This window comes from Amphiprion ocellaris, chromosome 4 (genome assembly GCF_022539595.1).
Source record: "Amphiprion ocellaris isolate individual 3 ecotype Okinawa chromosome 4, ASM2253959v1, whole genome shotgun sequence".
Lineage (NCBI taxonomy): Eukaryota > Metazoa > Chordata > Actinopteri > Pomacentridae > Amphiprion > Amphiprion ocellaris.
The window spans coordinates 8,317,076-8,344,287 of NC_072769.1; the positions used below are offsets into that span (position 1 = coordinate 8,317,076).

Genomic DNA, 27,212 nt, shown 5'->3' on the forward strand with positions numbered 1-27,212 from the left:
CTGGCGCTGGATTCTGAGCATCTGAAGCATGAAATTTATATTATAAAGACTGATGCTGTAAATGTGAGGATCAGATTTCATTATTGCGCACAGTGATTATGACTCACTCTCTCATATTTACACATACCAGCACCCAAAGCCTCCTCCTCACCCTACCATCACTCCCTCAAACCGTCGATCTCCCTGGATGTGGCCAGACTGAGATGGTTCGGGATGAGGACAATGATCTATTGACAGAGACAGGGGGAGGTGGAGGGGGATGGAGGGGGTGGAAGTTAATGCTGGGGGCTGCTGGAGTTGCGAGCAGGGATAGGATGGTGCACTGAGGTTAACTTTGTTTTGGTGAAGCTTTAGCTGTTGCATTCAGCCGTGCAGGATTCCACTCATTCAGCAAAGTTTGGGCGCAAGTCTCTGCTGTCAGTTACACCTTCTTGGATTAGGATCAAGTTTTTTGCATTGGGTCATTTTCTGATAACTGCAACGGAAAAGCAAGTAAAGAAAATACTGTACAGACTGCACAGTGTCAATATAGTATCTGTTGCACTGTACAGACATTAGTGCAGCAAGTGGCTCATCACATTGTTTTTGTTCTTTTTTTACACCTGATGTGCCTTCATTTTTATAGAACTTTTGTCACCAGGGCTGCAACTAATGATTATTTTCATTGTTGGTTATTCAGTTGATCATTCAATCAGTTGCAAGAAAATTATGAACAATGTCCATCAATGTTTCCCAAAGCCCAAGATGACGTCCTCAAATGTGTTGTTTTGTCCATAACTCAAATATACTTTGAGTTATAGTTTACTATCACAGAGGAGCTAAGAAACCATAAAATATTCACCTTTAAGGATTTTGGAATTAGAGACTTTAGACTTTTTTTGATTGTGAAAATAATTGGAAATTATTGTAATAGTCGACAACTGATCAATTAATCATTGCTTTTGTCTCAGATCTTGCTTTATCCCACCCGTTCCTGTGTACAGCTACTCAGTAAGCAGAACAGTGCTGGCAGGAGGATGAATTCAATATCGGGTTACATAACTCTGCACTGCCCAGCTGCCTTCAATTAAAGAGGATTTTGAGGGCGGCTTTTGTTTGTTTCCATAGTATAAATCACAGCTTTAGTAGGAGGATCAGGTAGAGCGTGAGTGGTGTTCCCGATGGATCTGTAGAGATAAGAATATGTAGGAAACATTGGTTGTTTACATGGATACTTTCGGTATACACCAAAGTTTTTTTTTTTCTAAAAGTTTGTAATGAGTGTCTGTGGCTTGTCGCATATAAACGGCAGAATTCAACTGCAAAAAAGGTTTGCAGCAGGGTTAGCAGTGGAGCTCTATTAGAGAAACTACAGGGATAAGTGGATTGGTTATTTATCAGGAAAGAAGGAGAAACAAATCTACCTGTTGAGAGATTCCACTGGATTCAATAAATGATGTTATCTACACTATTAAATTGTCAATAAATACGGAATCTATGTTTGTTTAACTAATTCTTTCTCCGTTAACAGCACTGTGGAGAGATGAGGTCAGGAGAGAAAAACACACCAGAGTAGTTGTTCGACCACCTGGGAATGTTTCTTTCTGCTTTGTTTTGTCTAAGTGTGAGTCCTCTAGACTCTGAGCTGCATATCACTCCACTAATCTTAGCCGTCTTTTTAAGTGGCATTTGACCCAAATGAGTAGCTTTAGCGGCATGTATCAGACCAAGTGGCCTCTCCAACCCCTTGTTTCCCACCATGCTGAGCTGACAGCAGTGAAGGGAGTCGCTGCTGGCAGAGTAACCCCTAAATTTTGATCCCCCTGCTGTCAGATGACCACTGGGCTTTTGAAGGCAGAAAGCAGCAGGATGCCTTTTCTTAAACTCTTCCCGCTCTCTCGCTCTCATTCCTCTGCTGTCCAAGCCAAAGCACCATCTGGTAGCGATCCTGTAAGCCCCGCCTCTTTCTAATACATCACCAGCTTATCCATCGCTGCTACAACAGCAGCTATGTATCCCGCATGGGCTCCTGGAGGATTTTCCTTCTTGTCCAAGGTGTATTAGATCTCATGTGTTTGTCTGTTTCGCCTTGATTGGCTGCAACTCTTGTTGGCATGACAACAAAGTATTGAGAAGGTCAGTTATTTTCTTTTGCTGTAGCAAATCCTGTATCCTGCAGAATGCTTGTTTTCCTGCCAGGTGACCTGAGAATGAGCAGTGGGAGTAAACCAGCTCACCAGTCAAGGCCTGGACGTTCAAACAACAGTACTCCTCGTACGCTTTGTTCGGTGGGCTGTCAGTGTGACCTGGCTAATGCATACATGCACTCGTGACTCAACAAAAGTCTGTTGTCTGCACAATGGTATTATTTACATCTAATCAAAGAGCAGCACATCTCTTAGTTCCACCAGTAACAGAGCTGTGCTTTTCTTGTTTGATGAACACACAGTGTGACTCCATTTGTTTCGTCTGATGATGATAGATCAGTCCTTATCTTATTTGTCAGTACATTTGATGTTCTCGTTCCAGGTGTTTTCCATTAGTTCTGAAAGGATTCTGTCACTTTTACTCGCTATTTTAGGTAACTCCTCACATTAGAAGGTCATTTTTGTCGAGAAAATGGCAACAGTAGTACAATAATTTTACAAATCCTCAGGTGTCTGTCCATCAGTAAAGGTTTTGTGGTTGTGTAGCATAAAAATTAAACGTGAAAATACACATTCCAAAAATATGGCACCTTTCTGCTTTTGCATTGTATTTTCCTAGAAAATCTGCTTTGCGTCCTCATTTCTGCCTTATTTGTGTACCACATCTTAATGCGTCTTTAATTTTAATCCTCCTATATGCTGTTTGTTCACCACACTCCCATTCAAGTTTTATGGAAAACTGCAACATATCCAAGCACATGTGTTACTTTATGGTTCATGTTAAACTTTCCCCACTTGCCTCTTAAAAGACATGATGATGCATCTTCTAACATGTCCATCTCTTTGCTCTTCAGGTGAGAGTCAGAGCGGCAGCCATAGAGCAGACGAGTTGAGGTGAAGCAGGCATGAGTGCTGACAGTCATCAGGGGGTGGTGACCACTCCTCCCCCACCCAGCGGAGGGACCAGGGAGCGATACTTCGACCGGGTCAACGTCAACGATCCAGAGTACATCAGGGCCAGAAACATGTCGCCCGACCTCCGGCAGGACTTCAACGTTCTGGAGCAGAAGAAACGTGTCACACAGATACTACAGAGTCCTGTAAGTTAAAAGAGAGAAAGGGATATTTACGGTGTTCCATCCAGAGGGTATTCTCCTATATCCAAAGTTTGAAGCCATCAACCCACTGAATCCCAAGTGGTTTCTGGGCGATTTTTGCTCCTGGCAGATTTTTACTCAATGTGGGCTCATTTTTAACTGCAATATAAAATCCGGCACCTCTAAGGAAACAACCATGCTAGATGGAGCGAGAGCTCAGAAATGTCCATTGTGAAGTATGGCACAGCTATTTTGCAATTAATACTAAACAATTATGCAATCATTTCTTTTACAATTTTTTTTAAAAAAAGAATCACCATATACAAGAATTTCCCAAATGCCCTCAATTGCCACTAATAATGGAGATAAAAGGTGACTCTAAATGCTTTGTATGTTTACTGCTTACATTTATAATTTGTTTCCATACTTGTCTCCTCGTGGCATTGTGTAAGACTATAGTTTTTTTTTGTTTTTTTTTTTTTGCATTATCTAGTTAGTACAAACAGTTAATTTTTAGGTGGCATCTGTAGAACAAAAAGATATCAACCAAATGTCCCGATACTAAGCTTAGATTTTGTTAATGTTCTCCAAAAGAAGAACTGAAAGCCACACATGATTCCTTCTAGAATGGTCTGAAAGTTGAAAACTAAATTCTTCTATTCTCACAGTTTCTGGCCCTGATAAATAGTGTAATTTTCACATTAAACAAGGTTAAACAATAGCAAATTTTTCTTACTGGAGACATCTCAATTTTAGGCTTCAAAGTTGGGGTAGTGATGGCAGTTACTTATTTGGAAAACACTGTGAAAGGGAACAAAACCTGCAAGTGTAGACTGAAAACCTGCTGTGTGCCTAATGATGAAAACCGTGGTAATGGGGTTATCCAAAGCCTCTTTTAACCCTGGTGTTATGCGAAGCAAACAATGTGGAAACGATGGGAATGGGTCCTTGTGTACATCTGCAGCATATCTTCTACATAAGTACTATACAAAGACAGGATCCTGGAGGATGAGGAAGTTATAGATTGCAGGTTGGAGCGGTGAGACGCCTTTACAGTAGGAAGGATGCAGGTTTGAATCCAGGCTCAGGCTTCCTTGGTGGGATTTGCATGTTCTGTCTGAATTGGCTTTATTTGGGTGCTCCAGATTCCTTAGGTGAACCGGTTACTTGCCTGTCAGTATGATCTTGAGAGTGAAAGTGCTCGTCTGTCTATATTTCTTTTTCCCTGATAGATTGGCGACCTGTCCAGTTTAAATACCAAGTGTTATTAAAAGCATGCTGGGATAAGCTCCTTCAACCGTGACCAAGATCAACACTTGTATTGAAGAGATGAAGGGATGAAAAGCTATTTGTCTACTTTTGTGTGCAAATAATAAGTGATTGTTCTTGTCCAAGCCAAGGTGTAGTTACCAAGATGACAGAATGCTTAGTGGAGAAGTTGCTGTGAGCAAAGAACTTTTCACCTCACTGACTAATAGTTTGAGCAATCACTTCCCGTTTTCTTTTTCTGTCAGTTATTATTCCCTAATCGAGTGATTTCTAAAGAAGTTACACCAGTGAGTACATCACATGTACTTGTGTTGATATTGGGACACTGACCACAAATTCACAGCAGTCAGCAACCCGCTAAAACCCTAATATACCAACCAGCCACCACACCCTCGCTCAGGCTTACTGTGGAAACTCTCCAGGTGCCCTTCAGGCCGACAGCACTCATGTTAGGTCAGGTTTTGATGAAGCAAACAAATTCATGAGCAGAGGGCACATTTCAGCCAATGCAAGTAATGTTGTTGTTTGATTTTCTTTCTCCTGGAGGTCTGGATTCTTAAGATTTACTGTTGCTGTACTAGCTAAGTGCTGGATACACAGTTAGAGGTCTGAGCCCTTTGGCTATGGCACGTATTAATTATTGAGCTGCTCATAGTACTGTAAAGTATTCGGATAAAGTATCTGCATGCTACAGGTTTATTATCGACCGAAGTCTGTGCCAGGATCAGGATGAAGGGCAGAGATGGTGAATATTACAGGGAGCAACTCAAAAAGCTCACAGTTGACTTCAGGGTCACAGAAAAGCAATGTACTTCATATTTTTTAAGGTCTGTTGAATATTCACCTTGAATCTTGATTGGTTTGTCTCCTTTTTGACTTTGTTCAGATTGCAGACAAATCAGATGTGTTTCTCAATCAGATATTGAGAACAGACTGTCCACACTAGTATTTGCATGTGATCAGATTGGATTACTGTGTCTAGACATCACCAGCCTACTCAACATCAAGATATCTTGATAAATTGTCTTGTTCTGGTAGAAGCCTCGTCCCCAAAGTGGCAGCAGACCTTTTATTCTGACATCTGTCCACAGCATGTTGTTAACAGCAGCATGGATTCCACTCAAGACTACCACCACTCTAGATTTCTGAAGCAAGTTTTGAATTGCATTTCAGAACACCTCTGAATGTGGTTTGCATCCAATTTTGGAAAAAAATGCATTTCATGTGGATTTCTTGGTGTCTAGACTTTCTAAAATGAGACTGGACACAATTAAGATTTTCTAAGAATAACAGATTTAGGAGTTGCAGTCGAAACAAGGCCAAAGACTCGAAATTTGCATTTGCATCACTGCCAGGAGCTTGACACCTAACTCTGGTGACAATAGCCCAGTAATACTCATAGACAAGTCAAGCTCATGAAACAGTGTTGTCCTATCTTGTTATTGCGCCCTTTGGACAGTTGCGTCACCTTGTGTGGAAATTTTACAATCCTGTCCTGCCTTTCAGCCTACACACTCAGAATATTTATTCTGCACTGTTGACTTAAGGCTGGTCTCTCTCTAAAGTGCTGCTCACTGTTTACAATGGGATGTAGGTGCAAGGTGTGTGTGTGTCTGTATGCATTTGTGCTTTGAATTACTTTGAAGACACAAATACGCTGTGGCAGTTATAGAGTCAGCAGGGACAGATTTATGGTAAAGCTAAAGTTAGATAAAAGATAAGGATGGGCATTGCAGAGGTGATGCATGTTATGAACAAACCCACCTCACAAGTGCAGTAATACAAGCCTGGGAGTGTGTGCACGTATGTGAGTGTGATTGATATTGGGTAGTAGCTGCTTGGCGGTTTGGCCCGTTCCTTTTTTAAGCTTTAAATGTGATCCACATTCTGCACATGCCCGGTGTGGTTTTCGTGGCATGCTGTGTTTTGTGTCAGATGTCTGGAAGGGCAGAAACATGGTGCTGCTGATGCAGGTTTCCACTTGATACTCTGGCGTTGTCTGTGAATGTGTATGTGAGTCAGAACCTCAACTACAGTCATGGGTGAACCAATACGTTACAGTACATTTAAGGGCTCTAAACTGGAGTTGGCTGGAGGACACTGATGGGACATTATTGACCATCTGTGACCAACCATCACTGGTATTTTTGGTGTGTCTGGCACAGCTGGCTCCAGTCCGTCCTTATCGACAGCGATTCAGCCTGTTGATTTCATAGCAGAGGCAGTTGGGGAGAGCTGACTGACTGATTTGGTGATTTCCTGAGCCAAAGACAACAACCTGTTGACACTAGTGCAAGACGTCATCAGTATTTTGGCACATCTAACATGTATAAATTTATAATATGATAATATTACAGTCGTGAATGTTTTCCACACCACTGACACAAATCAAATAGCAGGCTACTTTGGGTTTTTTTTGTCATTTTTTTTGCATGTTTTTTTTAGTAACACATGCTGCTGATACACTTTAATCTTTATGATGTAATAATGCATCAGTGTGGTGCTTATAGCTTATTCTTCTGCCCTCAAGTAGCTAAAAATCTGTTAATATGTTTTAATTATCATTTTTGCGGTTATTTTTCTGTATTACGCTAAATGCCTTTGGTGTGACTTACGACGCTTGCTCAGCTGTTCACCACTAATAACTGTTATTTCAACAGCTGGATGTCACAGGTTGCTTACCACCATTATTTACAGATGTATCACACTGTGTTTGTGTGTCTACTTGTTGTTCTGCATATCTGTTGCACTGGTAGTCAATGTTGTGGACATTCTTCCCTCTTGATGTGGTTTGGATTGCGAGCCAGACAGCTCTCAGTCGGCAGTGACAGGTGGCTCCTTGTGGCTTGCATAGTATTTCCAACCCTTACATAAAGACACTTGTGCCCCTCAGTGCAGCTTTATTCACATTCAGCTACAACAACAGTAACAAATGTGTTGACACCAGCTGGTCACTGTCTCCATTTCTTTCTCCATCTTTCTCAGTTTGCTGCTTTCCTTATATTCGGCTACAACAACAAAAACACGTGACCAGCTGCATGTCCACGCATGTGCCTCCCTACCCTCTCCTGCTTTCTTCCCATTGCTTTTTCTCTATTTGTTTTCATTCCAGTGTTATGGGTCTAGTGGCGGCCCCAGATTACATGTTTCTATTGCTCAGATGGCAGGTTGTATTTAAAGCCGGACCAATATAGAACAGGCGGGACTGAATCAACTCAGCTGACTTCATCCACTCCACTCATTCATACAGCTGTGTTTACCTTTAAAAGTCAAGGGCTACGGCGAAGCCTTGAACCATTGCATTGCTTTTTTAGCTCAACAAGTTATCTGATCTTTATGTACAGCAGCATGGATATTTGCTTTGCTTATATGCAACAGCAATATGCATTCAAACAATGTAAGATAACAGATTAAGGGGAGAAGGGAGGGAATAACTAATGCACATAAAACATGTAGGAAGTACATGCTTGCCACAAGTTTGCTATCAAGTTTCCTGAACAATCCCATGATGCTTTAATGGGAATGGCAAAGGCATAAATATTAATCACGGTTTCAGCCTAAAAGATGAAAATGCTTTTATCTCTTCTATAGAAATTGGAACAACATAATTTGGATGTAGCTATGACATTTTAAAACTATTAAAGATGGAATATGCCACATTTGTGCAAACAAAAATGCTCCCTAGTTGCCTCAAGATAAACAGGAGAGCATTATTTTTCCCTTACTGAACTCCTGGTTAGTGCATGTGGCAGTCTCTTCCAGTTACTGTTACTAATTTGATAATTTAGTGCCATATGAAGAGAAAAGGAAGAGAAACTTTCAGGAGGCTTGCTTGGTTATATCAGAGTGTTTTGTATGACATGCAAAGATTGAAATTTGCCCTGAGGCATTTTTATGAGGCACTCTGAGGTGGTTTTCTGTTGCATTTCATACACAAGAAGGATCCTGGATACGGATTTTTGGCTGCAAATCCGAGTCTCGTGATGTCATGGTTGGTAAATCATATTAATTTGTTAGTGTTAAATTCTCCGGTAAAGCCTCTCTGTGTTTCCCTGTAGCTGCTGGGTAATAGGTTGCCGTGACTCTGCCACTGAAAAAGTCTAGAAGGTCAAAAGCCATCAGAGGCATGAGATTAAATCAGATGAAATTGAATTGGAGTCGTACTTCCATATGCTGCCTCTATTTTCAGCGTCTTCGCTCATCTCGCTTTCTTCCCTTCTATTACTTTTCCCTCTCCTTTCTCTTCCTTTGTGCTTCTCCAGCTTGTGGCACAGTTTGTTCATCATCCATAGAAATTATTCACCGATGCCAAGTGGTAAATTTACTCAGCCTCATTTGCTCTCATCGTGTGGTTTTCGGAGGAAGCGCACACTGCGTACACGAGAAAACACAAGTGGATAATTTATGGTGCCTAGGTGGGTTCTGCTGAGAATCCCCTCGTGTGAGGCAAATGTCACAACTGCTCATGATTATGTTTTCTTTTTTTACTTTTTAAAGTCCTGAAGGTCTCATTTGGTGGAACATTACTGGTTGAACTCAGTCCAGAGTCTCCTTTTGAACACACCACCTTCCAGCTCAGAGCCATGTCTTGGCAGCTGCTTCAGTTTGGCATTTCACAACATCTCTTGGGTGCTGAACTTAGCAAAACCTCCAGGAGTGGAGCAGTGCTCTCGGGATTAGAGCAACATACTGAGTTGTTACTAAGTCTGCTTTGGGAACCACATAAAGAGAGGGTAAAAGTCAAAAGACTGTTTCTGGTTCTTTTGGTATAAGCAAGCTTTACACTAGTTTCTCCATTTGGCAACTGGAATCTATTTCTGTCTCAAAATCAGAGACAGAAAAGTTTTAGTCACTCACCAAAATAAAGTTAGGGCTTGTTTTGTGCCTGTGGTGCAAGAACATATCTGAAAATAGAGATACACCATCTGCAAATACTGACCTTATGAAGCAGATTCACATAAAATACAGTTTCCTTGTCCATAGTGTTGCTTTCATCAACGAAAATTATGATGAAATATCGTTGTCAACGGACCTTTATCACTTGACGAAAACGAGACAAGACGAAATAATTTCGTCTCGTCTCGTTTTGGTCAACGAAAATGAAGAGACATTTCAGCAGAGTTTTTTTTTGTAAACCGAATTTCGTCTTATTTTTATTCGTCAACAATATTGTATTATATATTTTATTATAGTTATCGTCACATAACCACCATTTACGTTTCGTCTCGTCTCATTTTCGTCAAGTGATAAAGGTTCGTTTACGACGATATTTCGTCATAATTTTCGTTGACGAAAGCAACACTGCTTGTCCATGTCTCAGTTTATACAGCAGTCCCTAGCCTCTTCTTGCCTTGCATGACAATGATTCCAGTGAGTTTCACACTGTGTAATGTGTAGGGATGTTAATGATTAATCGATTGACTGCCATTAATAATTTAAACAATCAAAATATATTAATGGATTAGGCAGAAGAAGGAGGACATGCATGCCAGATAATGTATTTTAGATTAGCTGTAGTACCTGGTTGCGACAGCAGGTGGGGTCTATTACTGTTTAACACTGTAGCGACCCAAGGAGGCGGTTGCTCAGACTTGCTAACGGTTCTGTTTCAGCAAAGAGCCTTGTGGGAGTTTAGTGAGTAAAATGTAAACCATGACAAAGTACCCTGTGATGCTTAATGGATGCCGGCCAGTGCGCTCATCTTCATGGCAAGTTGTGTTATTATAGTGTCTTTATAAGCTTATGGCTGTTTATCTATGCCAACCAAGTGCCCTATATCATGTGACATAATAGGTCTGTTTCAGTCATGTGACCATGTTCAACATAATTGCGTCAGAGATTGAAACTGTGTCCTCTGACTTCATTTTGCAGTATAATTTAATTGGCTGTTGTGAATTGTTCAGAATTTCCATCCCGGGCAACGCTGTAATGTACTAAAAATTTTAAACAAGAAAAGCACTCAGAGAGTGCAGTGCTCCGCCAAGGCTGCTCAGTCGTATCATTTCCGACGGATGAAATCTTTAATAAAAAATGACATTGCACTGAGCACAGGCATGTGTTAGGCATGTGTACTTTATATACGGATACCAAATCGCGTGACCTAAATATGCAGCGGGAATTGATGGGACTCTGAAACACCCCCACAATTTAATCAGTTGTTCCTTATATCTTTTCTGACAGATAAGTCTCAGTGGATTAGTAGTAGGATCGCAGTCACGTGATCGTCAGGAGGCGGCTGATGTGTTCGCTTGTTGCCATAGTTACAGTGACGCTGTGACGCTATCTCGCAATGATACGGAAATCCTTAACAAAGCCGTAGATCCAGACTGGAAGCCACATCCCTGCCAAATGAGTTGATCTTTACATCATTTCTGACAAAATTTCACTGAAAATTTCATCCAAATCCATTATGCTGTTTTAGAGTAATGTTTTGCGCAGACAGACGGATTCACTGATTCACAGAAGGACAAACGTACGCCGATTATCACATCACTCCACCGCGTTCCTTGGCAGAGTAATTAAAGGAAACTAGAACACTGGAATTTAAATTGGTATCATGTTTACCAGCAGATGTCCTAAGATGAGATACCAAAGTCTGAATCAGAACAGAAAATATTGGATTGGTACGTCCCTATCTTAAAGCCTGTATACTACTGACACACATACATGTGAATCCAAACACAGTTCATGGTCATTTGCATACACTGATAAACTTTGTTGTAAGTTTCAAAGATGACTATTAGTGTGATTTAACTCATTTGTTCAGATTTCTCTGTGCTTTCTGTTGAGGTGAACGAGTGCAAGATTTAAGAAAAAGGGCAGAGAGCTAATGTAGAGCAGCAAGACGTTGGCACCGAAGTCAGGGACCAATTTCACTGACGCAGACTCTGGGGCTAGATGAGGGGGGGATCAATAGTATTAGCAAGCTTGCAGGCAGGCGCTCCTCTACTTTGTAACACTGTCACATTGGTGGCTTGAAAGGACAGCATTGTGCTGATACAGGAAGGGTCTCCGTCTGAAATTACAGTCCTCATCTGGTCTGTGTGTTTGCCATTTAGTTATCTTTTGCAGAGTATTTTCACCTTAAATATTTCAGAGGAGTTCTGTTTAGATTCTGTACTTACTCCTTTAGTTTTTATTTGGCCAGGAGGCAATAGATGCATTTCATCACCAAGATACTTGAAAATGCAGGTCATTATGCACTTTCAGGTGACGCACTTTTGTGGGAGTGAGAATGTAATCCTAACCTACAGGAGATGACCCCAAAACACAGTGTTCATGGTTATAAGAAAACACTACCTGACATTTGATATTCAGCTGCTAAGGCTGAGTTTAGTCTTTGTCCAGTACAAGCTGCTTGTTGTTTTCAAGCCTTGTTTTGCTGTGAGCCTAAACAATAGCCAGATTTATTTTTAATGCACTTAATTAAACTTTGTTGTAGTGAGTCATAGAAAGCCACAATTTACTCCACATGAGGACACAAGTGTATTAGAGGTAATGATGAAACCATCGGAAGCGTCACAGATTTCTTTGAAGCCACAAGCACAGTCATGCAGGACTGGCTTTGCTCCAGCAAAATCATCAAAAAGTCCCATCTTTCTTTTCCACAGGATGACGTACACCAGTTTAACTGTCACCTGTATCTGCAACAGTAATTTCAACACAAACAATGGCATTACAGCTAAAGGAAACTTCAGATGACACAAACTCTTGGAAGAACTGACTTGCTGTTACATGAAGAGTTTGAAGAAGAGTCTTTATCGTCCTGTTTAGAACGTGACTGTGACAAAATGTGCTTTTGTTCACCAATCGCCAAATAGTAAAAAGGTGATAAAATACTCTCTATAGCATCTGCCTTGATGAAATATCCTTCAGTAATGCATGAATCCTGACAGTCCAGCTTGTCTTCAGATTAGCAACATTGTCCCATGGAAGCAATCCAAAGACAATATAAAATAAGAAAAGTAATAGAGACTAAAGTACAAAGATTTGATTTATTATGTGATGTGCCTCAGGCGGACTGGCGTTTGATCTCTTAAAATCTTTTTTTTTTTAACTTTACAAAAGTAGTCTGTCTCCACTCTCAGGCTTCCACTCTTCCACAGAGGGGCTGGCCAAGCTCCAATCTTTCTGTCGACTTAATACCCCTCAAGACCGCCGTAGTTCCATTCTGAAAGATTAGCTTTTGCCATTTCGGAGCCGTCATGGAAACCCTTCCTCATCGCTCTGATTGGATCACATTTTTTCCTGCAATAAGTGAAGATCTGCTTAACCTGGTTGTCTGTCAGTGATTTTACTGGCAGGGTACAGGATGGATATTTGTGGTTTTTTCCACCCCAGGTGTGAATGTGTTTTAACTGTAATGACGTAACCTATTTTTTTCCCGGTTCATCTGATTTCCTGTCTTTGGATCAAAGTGGAAGTTGTGATTAAAAAGCGAGCAGTCAAACCCCAGCAGCTAAAAAACACACTTGACATGTGATGTTATTTTGGTTGCTGCAGATGTGGGTTTTTGTGCTGAAATATTAATGATACGATCCACTTTAGGTCGCTGGATTAATCTGTTTAGATGATGGAAATCAAATCCCTGCTGTCATAATCTTCTTGGGAAAGTGCATACACAAATTGTAGAGCAGATGCCTGCTCGTGTGTGTGTGTGTGTGTGTGTGTGTGTGTGTGTGTGTGTGTGTGTGTGTGTGTGTGTGTGTGTGTGTGTGTGTGTGTGTGTGTGTGTGTGTGTGTGTGTGTGTGTGTGTGTGTGTGTGTGTGTGTGTGTGTGTGTGTGTGTGTGTGTGTGTGTTTCTTTGTTTGTGTGTTGTTATGCTCATGTGCTTTGTTAGTCAGTTTCACCCCAAAATGCCACAAGTTCACTGTCAAAGTTTGCTCTCTGAAATATTTCCCTGGTGATTCTGTATGTGGTGAACTGCAGAAAACAAAGATCAAATTGAAAGTAGCTATAACCAATGTTTTTATATAACAGTGAGTAATATGATTACTAGTATGTGAAATGAGTTGCTGTTCGAGGTGACTCTGCTGGAGAATTATTACCAGACTCTGTAGTTTTCTTTAGCTCCATGGAGGTTTTCATCGCCTTTCAGTTCATGGTTTTAATTTGACTGATTTGCAACTTTACTGATTCAGATTCTGACCTCTGCCGGCAGATTGTTTCTTGTTGGTTATAGTGGAACATTCAACCGCTAGAAATTCAGATATTTATCTCCAGTCAAAAAGAAAATTCACATTTGTAATAAAGTGTCTTGAAACACAACTCTAAATGAATGCTAATTTTGTTTTGTATCTGCTGTGTGCTTCAGTAGGCATCTGTTTGCCTTCAAGTCAAGCCTTGATTATACTTCCTTGTTAATGTGGACAGCGCAGATGTGTAGTTGTTATTATACCACATTTTAGTCTCCCCACAGGACACGTTCCAAACAAGCACAGTTGTTTGGAATCTATGTATTCCATGCATGCAAACTGATGTTGAGCATGCATATTACTTCTTTGTAGCATAGTCATTTGCACAGACAAAACTTTTAGGCTCTGCAGTGGGGTTTGCACAGACTTGAGCAGATGATGACATTTTCGCCACTTGGGCTCTAGTCTCGCAAAGTCAGATCATTCTCTAGCACAGACACAGCACTATGTAGAATGGTCTGGCTGCACTTCATCATTCCTCGATAGGAGGAGAAAAAGCCAGAGCATGTTTGTATTTCTTTAAACCAATCATGATCATCTGGGACAGGATGCTGCCATGTTAACTCAAAACAGTGACAGGGGAGTTGTTTTGGTGAAAAATTTGCATGCAGGAAGGTCTTCCTTCCAGAAAAACGCTGACTTAGTGCACAATCCATACCTTCAGCAAAAAAATTGCAGCGTGTAGGTTGCTGGTTGTTGTTGTTTCCTGTAATGAAGGAGATTGTGAAACGGTAAAATGTAGATAGTGGAGAGGGAGAAGACAGTGGTTAATGGGAGGTTCATAGTGAAATTACTCAGCCCCTAGCAGGCTTTTGCACACTGGCAGGAAATTGACCTTCTCCATATCAACTTAAAACACTGACAAAATGTCAGTGTCACAGCTTACACTAGTAATCCCAAGTTGCAAGCTAATTTGTGCAGGTTTGATAGTATCACGTGATAGGATTTCTGTTTGTTATGTTGTTGTTTTACTCAAGCAACCAGTGTCCAGCTAGCTGACAGTATGAGGCTAGTGGGAACTCTCCAGCACAAACTGAAAACAAAGACTTTTCTAGCCGAGTCAGGAACACAGAATCTGCCCGAGTGAATAGTGTTCATGCTCTGACTGCAATGAGCTGTGCCTTTAGCAATGCGGCTATAATGTCAGTTTGATGGCACAACAGTCTCTGACAGATACCCAGAACAACAACAACAACTTCAAACAACAAAGCCCTGACCCACCACTGTCAGACATCCGCAACAGAGGGGTTGCCACAGCAACCTCACCACCAAGGACGGAGGAATGTCTGGCTGGGGTTCAGAACCAGCAGTGCTTCGGGACTGTATGTGTCCTGACATTGGTGATTGCGCCACTTTTAACTAAACAGCCCCACATGGGCATAAAACCAAAGACCCGACTCCATTTGAGTTACGCTAATGGATCGGTCCCATGGGGGGACTCGAGAGATTCGCAGGGAGCAGAGAAAAGAGGAAGTTAAGTGTAGGAGATGTGTACAAATGCAGCTTCACGAGAAGAGCGCTGTCTGTTGCTTGAACACTGAGATGAAATGAGAGCATAATTATTAGATATTGTTAGACTTTGAGGTGCCATAGCATGGAAACATTATCATGGCCTATTTTTACTGTGACACTCCACTGAATTTGCCAAAAATTGTTAAGTTTTAAATGAATAAATTTCATCCGACATACAGTGTCTGAAATTAACTTAACTCTGTGATGAGCTGAAGCTGAGTTACAGCCAAGAACAAATCCAATGCTGAACGGATGATGGTATACACAACCCGTTTAGTTTCTGCAGGACCTCCGTGCTGCAGACTAGGGTTTTAATGAATTTAATGAATTACTTAATGATAGTTGATGTAAAGGTGGACCAGATGGTGACAAAACATGATTAAATGATCCCGGAAAATTGAGTCACCATTTAACAGTGGCTGAAACAAAATGAAGCCTGTGTCAAATTATACGTAGACCAAAAAGAAAAAACAAAGTGAAGATGTCAGAGAAGTGCTAATGAGAGCTAACTCAGAACAGTGTGCTATCTGCCAGTGTGAAACAGATTTCTAAAGCCAGGAGGTGTCTGGTCTCATTGTGGCCACGTAGAAAAAGAAAAAAGTCACTGCACAGAGTATGTAAACTTCAAGTCCACCACTGCAATAACACTCGTGCTTCATGCTGTTGTCATTTACTGTTGACTAGTTAAACAGACAAAGCCATTACTTGGTGAATGGATTCCATTTAATGGATAGGGCTGTTGTAATTACCTGTTTTTTTCAAGGTACAGTGCAAATGAAGATGAAATTGTGACCACTAATAGATCAAATCAACACGTCTCAGATTTCCAGGTCGTGAGACTGTAACTTACATCCATCAGCCACAACATTAAAACCAACTGTCTAATATTGTGTAGGCCCCCATTTTGCCATCAAAATAGCTCTGACCCATCAGGGCATAGACACAGGACCTTTGGGAGAGTCCTGCGTTCTAAGGAAAGGAAGTTGATGACACAGAGACCTGGGGGTTTAGAGGCCAGACCTAAGACTTGGGCTCTTTCCGTTACGTTCCTTGTGCCATACATGATCAGTTTTGTGTTGTAGTGTGGTACAATGTCCTGCTAAGGAGTGCCGTCAGGTATTTGTGAGAGTATTATCCAACATATATGCAGGGACCTAAGGTTTCAAAATGAACAGTGCATTGTAACAGGACAATCTGTGGTATTCACTTTACCTGTAAGTGGTTTTATTGTGAGAATGTAGTGTACACAGTGTGTAGTATGTGTCTGTTGGGGTCTGCATCTTGAAAATCCTCTGTACTGGTCACAGCTTTAATTACATTAGCAGGTAGAGTAAGGTGAGTGTGTCCCCAGAGAGGTTAACAACCTTATTAAGATTATCCATCCAGTATTACCTCGTCTGTTGTTCCCCCCCCAGCCTGTGACTGAATGCATCTGCATGAATACAGCATATATGCAGTTACAACATCACATTTCAGACTGACCCACAAGCCTCCTATGATCTTTATATATACAGCAAGTCTTGTGATTGCTGTTTGAGCTTTTGATTTATGAGCTGCTGCATTAACGAGAAACATTTGCTTTGAAGGAAGCGTAAAATCATCTCGTACTGTACATGATGTCAGTCAGCCAGCTGTGTGTTTGTGCGGTCTTGCATAAGAGCTTGTGTTCGCATGTACTGTATGTGTGTGTGTGGATTCAGAAGATGACTGTAGTCTGGACATGAGGATTAGTGACACACACAATCTCTCTCTCCCAGTCACACCGAGCCGCCAATAGTAACAAAAGCTGTGAGCAAGTCAGACAACCAATCCAGGCGCAGCTTATTGTACAGCTAACCAATCCAAATCCAGCTTCGCAAAGCGTTTTCACAGTAGGACGATTTAGATTGACACCCAAGAAGGATGTCTAATCTGTGATTAACATTTCTCCCTTGATCTTCCTGTCTTTACTCCCTGCCTTTTACTTTTTATAATTTTGCTAATGAAGACATTCTTTCTTTTTCTTTCCTGTTTAAGCTGGATAACATCCTGTCCTGAACTCCAAGTGAATCCCTCAAAGGCGTCATTCTCATATATAGTGTACAGATATCTGTGAGGAGATATTGTCCATTTTCAGGTGTCATAACATGCACTTAGAATCTTAAATTTACACACCTTGTTGCTGTTATCACCCTTTAGGTAAATTTTGGTTGGGTGTGTAGTTTTTGACACATTGCATCCCCTCAGCTTTAGATTAGTCCGTCCCTCAACTCCTTCCTCTCTCGTCTTCTCTGCCAGGCTTTCAAAGACGAGTTGGAGAGTCTGATCCAGGAGCAGCAGCGGAAAGGCAACAACCCCACCGGCCTGCTGGCCCTCAGACAAATCGCAGACTTCTTCATGGCCAGCTCAGTGGCCGGCTTCAACACCTCCCCTCTCAGTGAGTATTCACTGTTACCCCAGACAACCAGACACTAACAATCAGCTGAACATGCCAGCCTTGCCAACGGTGCAGCCACTTTGAACTGCACCAAAAAACAAAAAAACACGGCACCATTATTGGCAGACAGGAGATCCATACCCAAACATGAGCTTCGTGTGCTTGGGGGCATAAATACTCTTAGACAACCCGAGCCCAGACTCCGGAAGAGCCTTGCATATTTCAGCAGGTTTTGATCCTTTTGTGAGTTGTGTCCAAGAGTCCATATGTGAAATCTGCTTCCAATCACTGTGCTGGAATGCACAACTAATGCTGAATTACATGTCAAAGACTATATAGCAGAGCTGTTTAGCTCCTCCTTAAAATATACGTCCTAGAAGGTGCTGTCATAAAACAAAGTATTAAAGGATGGGGTGTTGTTTGCATCACCTCACTGTGTAAATTACGATTCTGACATTGAGCCAGATGTGTCACATACACCATTGGATAAAAATCCAGATTTTGGATGCAGATGCTTGCTGCTCCTGAGTGACTGCCACTGATGTAATTAATACCACCAGACCTGCAAACACCATTTTTCTATGTATATCCTGTTGATTTGACTCTAATCATCCATAATCTTTTAGGTCTGGGGATGGTCACGCCCATCAACGACATGTACGGAGTGGAATCGACCACACTGGTGAAAGGCGAGAAGCTGACACGCTGTAAACTGGCCAGCCTCTACAGACTGGTGGACCTGTTCAGCTGGGCACACTTCGCCAGCTCTTATATTACAGTAAGACGCTACAGCAAGAGCAATAAATGGACAGAGAAATCCTTTTGTTTAGGATCTAGTGCAGTTTTACTATGTTGGTGTGCGAAGTGTAAAAAAAAAAGCGTACAATTTCAGCACTATATAGAGCCTGCTAAAATTCCCACGATGGAAAAATTAATGAAAAATGTTTGACATACATAACTTTCTCCTAACAATCCCACAATGCATTGAGATTCATAGCTGCTAAACGTGCACTAGTTGAACCCAGAAATGGTTGGTTCTTAGTTAGTTTCTTTACTAGTTCATCACTCATTAATGCTGTCCTAATTCTGATGCAATTTGTGAAGAGGTGTGTGATTTTTCTTTTTTTCCAGAAGGTTTTTTACAGTTTGGAGTCAATTTTTTCCTTACTTTTAGTATTCCTCACTTCCTTTTCTTCTTCCAGGGCAGAGTCAGTAAAGAGCAAGACCACATCCTCATCATCCCCAGAGGGCTGTCATTTGCTGAGGCATCTGCATCAAACCTGGTAAGACACATGAGGACAGAACTGCATCTACTTAATTATATATTCTGGCTAAAATATTTCATTTCTTGTGACGGATATAACAGGTTGTAAATATCTATCTGTGTCCTCTGACTCTGTAAAGGTTTTGGCCTTCACTGGACAGTGCTAATGTTTTTCCCCACTTACTTCCTTCACTTTACCTCTGGGAATTCAGTGAAGGGGAAAATAACAGATAACCTAGATTTCAGTGTTTTGGTGTTCCATTTACTCTCTCTGTGTGCGAGTGTTTGTCGTGGTCATGTGTCACTTCTCTTATTGACATTAGTCCAGCCGCAGCCTCCCTTCTATCTGTTAGCAAATATTCTGGATGTTTCAGGTTGTTTTTCTCTCTAGTTTCAGTTCAGCGAGTGCACATGTTACATTTCACAGCCTTGCCGTGCCAACGTATGTGCCCTAACATGTATAGTAGTCTGCTGGCAACCGCTTTTCATTTTAACTCCCTCTAATTCGGTGTCTATTTCCATCTGTTTGTCTGTTTCCTCTTTCTCCTGATCTCTTGCAGCTGTCTCACTCTTATTGTCTGATTGACTCCAATTATCTTTATTTCGACTTATTCCATGTCGGCATGTATAAACTACCGAAGAAGTAGTTTTATTACGTCGTTGTGCTCTCCGTCTTCATCTTCAACACCTGGGCAAACACATAAACATGCTGCAGGTGTTGGTTGACAGCTGGATGTAGCAGCCGTACTGTTGACAGACAGATTTCACAGTTTAAACTGTCAGACCGGTTTGCAGTGATATGAATATCAGCTCCAGATTTTAACCTGCTTTCTGCTGATACCAAATGTAGCTGAGTGATTTTGTCTTGCACATGTTGAATCCTTTAGTATTTTTAAGGCCTTTTCTTGATTTTATATAGTTTCTTTTGCCACATCATATTCACTGTCTATATTGGGTTTAGTTTCTGTTAGTTATTTGCCAGAGCTGCTTTTGTAATTACATCTGTGCAGGCTTTTCTCAAAGGTACTGTATTTATCATTAGTGGTTTGGGAGCACTATATGGAAACACAATGCAAAACTTCCCCCAGGGAAGGGATCTATTTCAAAATTAAATAAAATGCAAAAAATTAAAATCCAATCAACAATCCACATGGAATGAAATTTTTTTAAAAAGCTTGCTCATAGGGAATCCATAGAATCCTTGTTCTTTTGTATATATTTTATGGTTAAAAGTTTAGCCCTAAATTAACCAGTTTCATCACCAGAATTCACAGTGCTGTGGGGTCTTGGCCATAATATTTATATTAGTTAGGTTAAGTTTTGTTATTTATAATACTGTAGGGTCTTGGCTTTATTATGATATTAATTAGGTTTTTCTCCAAGATTAAAAACATTGCAAGGTCTCAGCTTTATTATGTTTTATAGTCAGATCAAGTAGTGTTACATGTGCCTTTTGTAGGGTTTATTCCTTAAAGTGTAATTTACTCTGATAAAATCCAACCAGAAATGATCCTGTAAGGTCTTCATCTTAATATTTACAAGTTATGTTAATTTTGTAACACCAACTATAATCCTTTTTACTGGGGGGCACTTTGATACAATAGCTGTTCTCTTAAATATGATTCATAAAAAATAAAATATCAACAACAAAGCTATATATATATATATATGTATATATATATATATATATATATATATATATATATATATATATATATATATTTAGTTGTATTATGCTATCATTTAAGAATATATCTTTGCTAATCTAGAATTGTTTTGTTTCCTTCTAAACTTTACTAAACTTTAGTTGCCAGTTTATTACCTGTAACCTTCATAGAGGAAAACTTTTTAGCAGCAGTATTGTGTTAGATTTTGTTAGTTTATAGTTGTATTTATCAAACTAGCAACTGACTGTACTTTAATTAAAATTCAAATTTCTCCGTCTACTTATGTCACTAAACTCTGTGACATTTTTAACTGTATGTGTCTTGTAACTGAAAGGTAGACTGGCGGTACATTTTTAGCTCGATGCTCCTACTATGTGCCACTGGCAAAAAAAATCGAACGAGTTACTAAAAGGAATTTCATAACTCATATTAAACATTTAACCCTAACAGCTGTAAATCACAGAAGACAGCAGGTTAAAATGTTAAAACGCAGCTCTAGAAATACTGTACATGGCAAATCATTTAAACTTGACTATTTTTAGTTGAAGCGTCTGGACCACATCCATCTTCTCCGTGGTCGGGCGGTAAAATTTGTCTGTATGAGCCGGAACACCACAACGCTGCAAATGCTGAGAAGCAGAACTGAATTATGTGGGGTGGCACTTTTAGGTTTCCCTCACTGTGTTTTAGTCTGTTTGTATTTTGATACCAGTCTGCCACTGCTGTGTTTATCAGTCTCTCTCTAATCTCCTCCTCCTCCTCCTTCTTCTTCTTCTTCTCCTCTTTCAGCCTGTTTTGTTTCACTGAGCTCTGTAGTTACATGGTTGAGCTCAAGTGTTTAGAGAAGCAGAGGGATTGATTATGAGCAAGTCATCCAGAATAAAGAGTGCGAGGGGTCGTGTTGGGGTCAGCTGGGTGGAGACAGTTGCATTTGGTCAGTTTCCATCTGCTGCTACCTTCAAATAGCTCTGTTTGAGCTCTGAAGTGAAGGTGAGGTCATTGGAGTCCATAGAAAAAAGGTCTGCAAAGTCTCTGATTCCATGTTTGTGAACCTAATCTGATATAACAACTGGCTTCACCTCAGAGGATTTCAGTGAGGTTGTTCGATTTGCTTTACTTGAATTATCCTTGACAAAATCCTGGAATTTCACGTTGAAGTTTCCACTGCCCACATGTGTTCCTCATGCCCTACTCTCCTTATCATCTCCTTATCTGCTCCTTCCTGCTTCACATTTCAGATTCTTTCTGACACGTCCTTTGGCTTCCTTTTATAATTAGAGGCGCTACATTTGTCAGAAGGGGCCTCTCAGCTGGGAGGCTGTTTGACTGACAGGCTGTTGCATTTTGAAGGATGTGACAGGATGGTCTGATTCCACACTGAACATGTGATGTAACCCAATCGATGTTCGATCGCCTGACAGCTGGTCGTGGCTGTGGAGTCATGTGGAGACAAAGATGGTGGTAGTTACTTATGCTCGACTTGTGCCATTCATTTTCCTCTGCTGGGTGAAAGATCAATAGACGGTCATCAGTCCAAACATCCACATGGCTGTTAAAAGTCCGAGCCCCTCTGAGGACACGTCTCAAGCTTTTCAGCTTCAGATGATGCAGAAATTACAAGCAAGCTGTGGGCTCTACGTTGTTGTTTATCCCTCTAAACCCCAAGGAGTTTCTGGGTGTTTTTACTCACTGTGGGCTCAGATTTTACTGCAATACAAAGTACTGCACCTTTATAGAAATAACACAATCGTAGCTCGAAGTACAGGGAACTCAGAAATGTCTTTCTGTGCAATTTGACATAGTTGTGGTACCAGAAATCCTAAAAAAAAAAAAAAGTTTAAAATCTTTGATTATTTATTTTACTAAAAATTGAAAATACCTGAACTCAACATATAAAACTTTTTTTTTTTAAATTCTAAAAGGTTTTTATCAATAATGGGGACACAGTGGTCTGCATAATACATACTGCCTACATTTTTAATTTGTTTTCATACTTGTCTCCTATATGCTTTGTGTAAACACAGCCTGCAGTTCAGTCTGTTTTAGCTAAAGATGCCTCTGAATTTTGGCCATGTGACTGTTGATCGCAACAGAGTCACTAATAACTTCAAAGTTGCGTCCACAGGAGCAGAATTTCTTTCTTTCTTTTTTTTTTAAATTTTTTTTTTTTTTTACTGAATTTGGTTCAAACGACCACTTTATTTTGGCAAATTTTTAAATGAAACAAGTAGAATATGGGGAAACTGATGAAACGCCGCAATTTAAAGCTTAGATTTGGTTAAGTTCTCCAACTGAATTCCATGTCACAGATGAGTAGTTCAAGAAATGTTGCAAATTTCAAACTTCAATGACTGGTTTCACTGGTCCTGGTTATGATAAATGGTGTAATTTTTGCATTTTTCTCTCAAACTTGTTGGCATGTTTTCGGATTCAGAGGATTAAAGGCAGTGAATATATACCTATGTTATCTGTTGATTGCTGCGTAATTATTTTGAAAATAATTTTCTTTATTCTTGTGCTTATGTAATATCTTTATGTTCTGATACCAAAAATATACTTCAGCTATAAGCTACATTCTCAATATATCTATTTCCTTTTACAAAATCCTGCTTTGTTGCCAAAAACTGAACTCTCAGTTACTAAATCTTGTGAAGTAAACAACCTCACAGTATGTAGCAAGATATAAATAAATATACTGTAAAACTTTAAGGAAACTGTGTGAGTATAATGAGCACCTGAGCAGTAATAAGCTGTAATGACGTTGAAGCATTTAGCCAGCAGATATTCAGTCCTACAACGTTCTAAACGTACTATAATAACAATTTGGCCAGAAGTTCTATGAAGTAGGTGTTATGTCCAATGTTTCATATTGAGGTATCAAGTTTTCAGAACTCTCCATACAAATCTAATCACCACTCTAGTCAATTTTTACATTTTGGTCATTTGATGAGTAGAAAGATGTAAATTTGATAGTGCAAAGTTGTGATTGTACATGAAGTAACCAATAAAAGCACATTTATGGAGTTTTTCTTTGTTGTTATGCAAAGTAAATATTGCGTAACTATACTAATATTATACAGCTGCTGACAAGATATAATATAAATATTATGAAAATATAATTTGACACAAAGCTAGTGAGTAGATGTTTTAATGCACAAAACAAAGAAGTTGCTCTACTTTGCTGTACCAGTTACTTCATGCAGGTTTTTGATTTTCTGTCCTTCAGTTTGAGCAGATTCTGGAATGAGGCTCTTCTGGTGAACACAGTATTTGCTGCATGATGTACATTTTTAAGCACAGACCCCTTCGCTGTTATTCACTGCAGCTCTCCCTCGTTGCTCCATCAGCCGGCTCCAGTTGAACTGGGTGTGTTTCATTAGAATCAGACTGGATGATGGATGCCCTTTCCTGTTGTGATAACACACTTTGCATTGTGAAAGAGAAATGTGAGCCGCTAGGTTCTGGTTTGTATCGTAGAACAACACGTGGTTACAGTAATGGCAGTTTTGTACAAGGTCTGCAGGCAAAGCTGTGTTTTCTGGTTGTTATTAGGTTTTACTGACATCTGCACTGGGTTTGTTCGTTGCTCTTCCTCCAGGTTTTATACTGCGATCCATTTATCTGTCTTCATTCCGACTCCGTTCCCTGCAGGTCTTCAGCCTCTACCTTTGCCTGTAACTGTTTTCTCTCTGTCTTGTAATGTAATGACTGCTAACTGGCTGGTAATGAAGTTGTCATAGTAAAGAACATCATGTCTGCTCCTTGACTATATTATGTCTCCTGGTAACGCTCCAGTTCATTTCCTGGACAGGGGCAGACGGAGAGGAGGAATCGTTGATAATGTGATTTCTGTCATCAAGCTCATTGATTTTGACTTGTGTTTGTGTCTTCCTGGTTCATGTTTGAGGGTTATTAACTGCGCTTGTGGGCAAGTCAGTGGATCTTGTTTTGAGGCAGTGTGTACATGTGCTTTAGTGCCATTTGATGTGTTTGATGTTGATTGTGTTTGGCATGTTTAGCTGTACTGTATATCTCCCTGAGCTCTCCTACAGCAGAAGATTTGTGTTTATTTCCTACATCAAAAGCATAAATCCATGAAGCATATTATGACTCTGATTCTGTCCTCGTCTCCCCAGGTGAAAGTCAACATCATCGGGGATGTCATCGAACAGGGCTCCACCAACCTGAGGATCGACCCTGCAGGTTTCAGCCCTCATGCTGCCATCTACTCCATGCGTCCAGACATCCGCTGCATCATACACGTGCACACTCCTGCCACGGCAGCTGTAAGTTCACTTTGCAGCGCTTCATACCCTCCTTCTGTACTGATTAACCTGCTTGAGGCTCTTTTTAAATATGACATTTTATAGCATTTTGAGTTGTGTGGGTAAATTGGAACAATATAATTATTTCACCTAAATTGATCTTGACAACCAAAGTAAAGGAAAATTCCCTGCAGTGCAAAAATTTAACGACAACAGAGAGGCTCGTCTCAACCGTCAGTTTAAAAGCTTTCCTCACGTAGAAGCATCTCAGTGGAAACTCTGCTGCAGACTCCGATGAATATGACTGCTGTACTTCACCTGTCAGAACTTCTTATCTCTCACTTTTCTTTGCTGCCTTCTCCTCACCTTTCTTGTGCTTTAGGTGTCATCTATGAAGTGCGGGATTCTGCCCATTTCCCAGGAGGCACTGATCCTCGGTGATATCGCCTACTACAACTACCAGGGCAGCCTGGACGACCAGGAGGAGCGCAGAGAGCTGCAGAAGGCCCTGGGCCCCTCAGCAAAGGTAGAACCAAGAGAACTCTGCACTGAGCTCCATGTCATCATTCCTAACCCTCTGAACCACAGTTGCAGTTTCTGGGCATTTTTTCAGTCCTCCATCCCATCATCTCCAACCTTGGCTAGAGGTAGAGAGAGACCTCAAAAATGAGATCTGTGCACTGCAACAAAGTGAGAATTCAGTAAAATAAAACTTAATTAAACTTAATTAACTTAATTTAAATACTTTAAATTCACATGAACATCATTTCTTCCAGTTGCCCACAGGTGTTACTAATACTGGGAAAAATAGTGACTGTACATATTATAGATAATTTCGGTTTTTTTTTTTTTCTATATTTGGTATCTGCTCTGTGTAAACACAGCCTGCAGTTTAACTGAAAAGTCCCTGAATTTTGTCACGTGACATTTGGTCAGAGTTCAGTCACTAATAGCTTCATGGTTTCACCAAGGAGCACAGAGTTGTTTGTTTTTTACAGAATTTGGAAATACAGATACAATAATTTAAAAAAATATATCACAATTAAGCTTTGTTTGGTTAATTTTCCTGACAGACCAGTGTGTCACAAATGATTAGGTTAAGAACCATTGAAAATCAGATGATTCTTTCTGGGGGTTTTCTGCCTCTAAACAATAGAGTGGCAATTATTTTAAAGGATAATATGACTTTCAAACCTGCCACAGCTTTTGGTGTTCAGAGGATTAAATGAATATTTTGTGATTTGAGGTTTGAGTTTTACATGAAAATAACTACTCTGATAAACTTAGACTAACCCTATGACTGGAAACAGCTGGACTTACTCTGTAAAGTTCATAAAATCGACTAAACAGAATCATTCAATCCAAGTTTTTCACAAGGTTATGTAGCAGACTGTTTCTTGACTAGCTATTGACTCATTTGCTATCACTCCATCAGAAAGCAGGCAAACATAACAATTTAAGTGAACATTTCATAAAGTTTAAGACAGTTTGGTCCAAAAATGTATGTGTGATATCTTGAAGTATTTTTTAAAAAGGAAGTGTTCTATATTTTGTCCTTGAATTAAAAAAAGAATAAATTATCAGGGAGTATGTAAAAAAGGAAACAGTAGGAGTGAACACATCCTGTTGAAATGTGTTGCTTGAATTACCTTCTGCACCTTATTTTTATGCCTTCCATGTGAGTGTCTTGACTTGTTGGATTCTGTTAAAAATAACCAAGATCAACAGCATTTAAAATGGTAGCACTTGAGGGAATTGGGGGAATTTCCACTGCCGATGTGTTGCCAGATTGTGCTGCTGTCATCCAGTGACCAAACACTAGTTGATACATAAAATCAGAAATGTTTTTGTGGTTACGTGTTAATTAAAGGGCCTGTCGCGTAATCGTACAGTCAAGTTAGATAAATGAAAGTCGAATGACTGTGTTTGATCTGTGCACTGCTGTTAGGTTTACATTGACTGTTTCTGTTGCAGGTTTTGGTGTTGAGGAATCACGGCGTGGTTGCTCTCGGAGAGACTATCGAAGAGGCCTTTCACTACATCTACAATGCCCAGTACGCCTGTGAAATCCAGGTACACACAAACAGAGGCAACTGCTGCTGCTGTTTTGGGCGACCAGCACTTTCCAGCATTAGGGCACCAGGGCAGCAGCTTTCCCGCTAAATCTAATCTCCCCACAGCTGCTTTCACATTTTTCCTCTTAGACTTTTTAACAACACTCTGTAACTCATAATCTCTTGACATGTGGAAAATGTTGGCTAAACAAAGCTTTATAATCGGGGTATTAGGAGTTTGATGACAGGAGTAGCAGTCTGATAAGTTGTTGTTGATGTCCGTCCAAAACAGCATTTAAAGAAGGGTGTTGTCTTTCCTCTTTTCATTTTTTACATTTTTATTGTCA

The 27,212-nt window shown here is 40.3% G+C and overlaps 1 protein-coding gene across 9 annotated transcripts in view; it reads left to right on the forward strand.

Moving 5' to 3' along the window:
* Positions 1-27,212, forward strand: part of add3a (adducin 3 (gamma) a) — a 128,412-nt gene that overhangs the window by 79,605 nt on the left and 21,595 nt on the right. For all 9 annotated transcript variants that reach the window (XM_055009607.1, XM_023272334.3, XM_055009608.1 and 6 more), the window contains 7 exons: positions 2,981-3,226; positions 17,477-17,615; positions 18,242-18,393; positions 18,818-18,898; positions 24,683-24,832; positions 25,194-25,337; positions 26,786-26,884. In XM_055009607.1, the coding sequence (XP_054865582.1) occupies positions 3,032-3,226; positions 17,477-17,615; positions 18,242-18,393; positions 18,818-18,898; positions 24,683-24,832; positions 25,194-25,337; positions 26,786-26,884 (960 nt within the window). In that variant the 5' untranslated portion in view covers positions 2,981-3,031. The remainder of the gene's footprint in view (positions 1-2,980; positions 3,227-17,476; positions 17,616-18,241; positions 18,394-18,817; positions 18,899-24,682; positions 24,833-25,193; positions 25,338-26,785; positions 26,885-27,212) is intronic.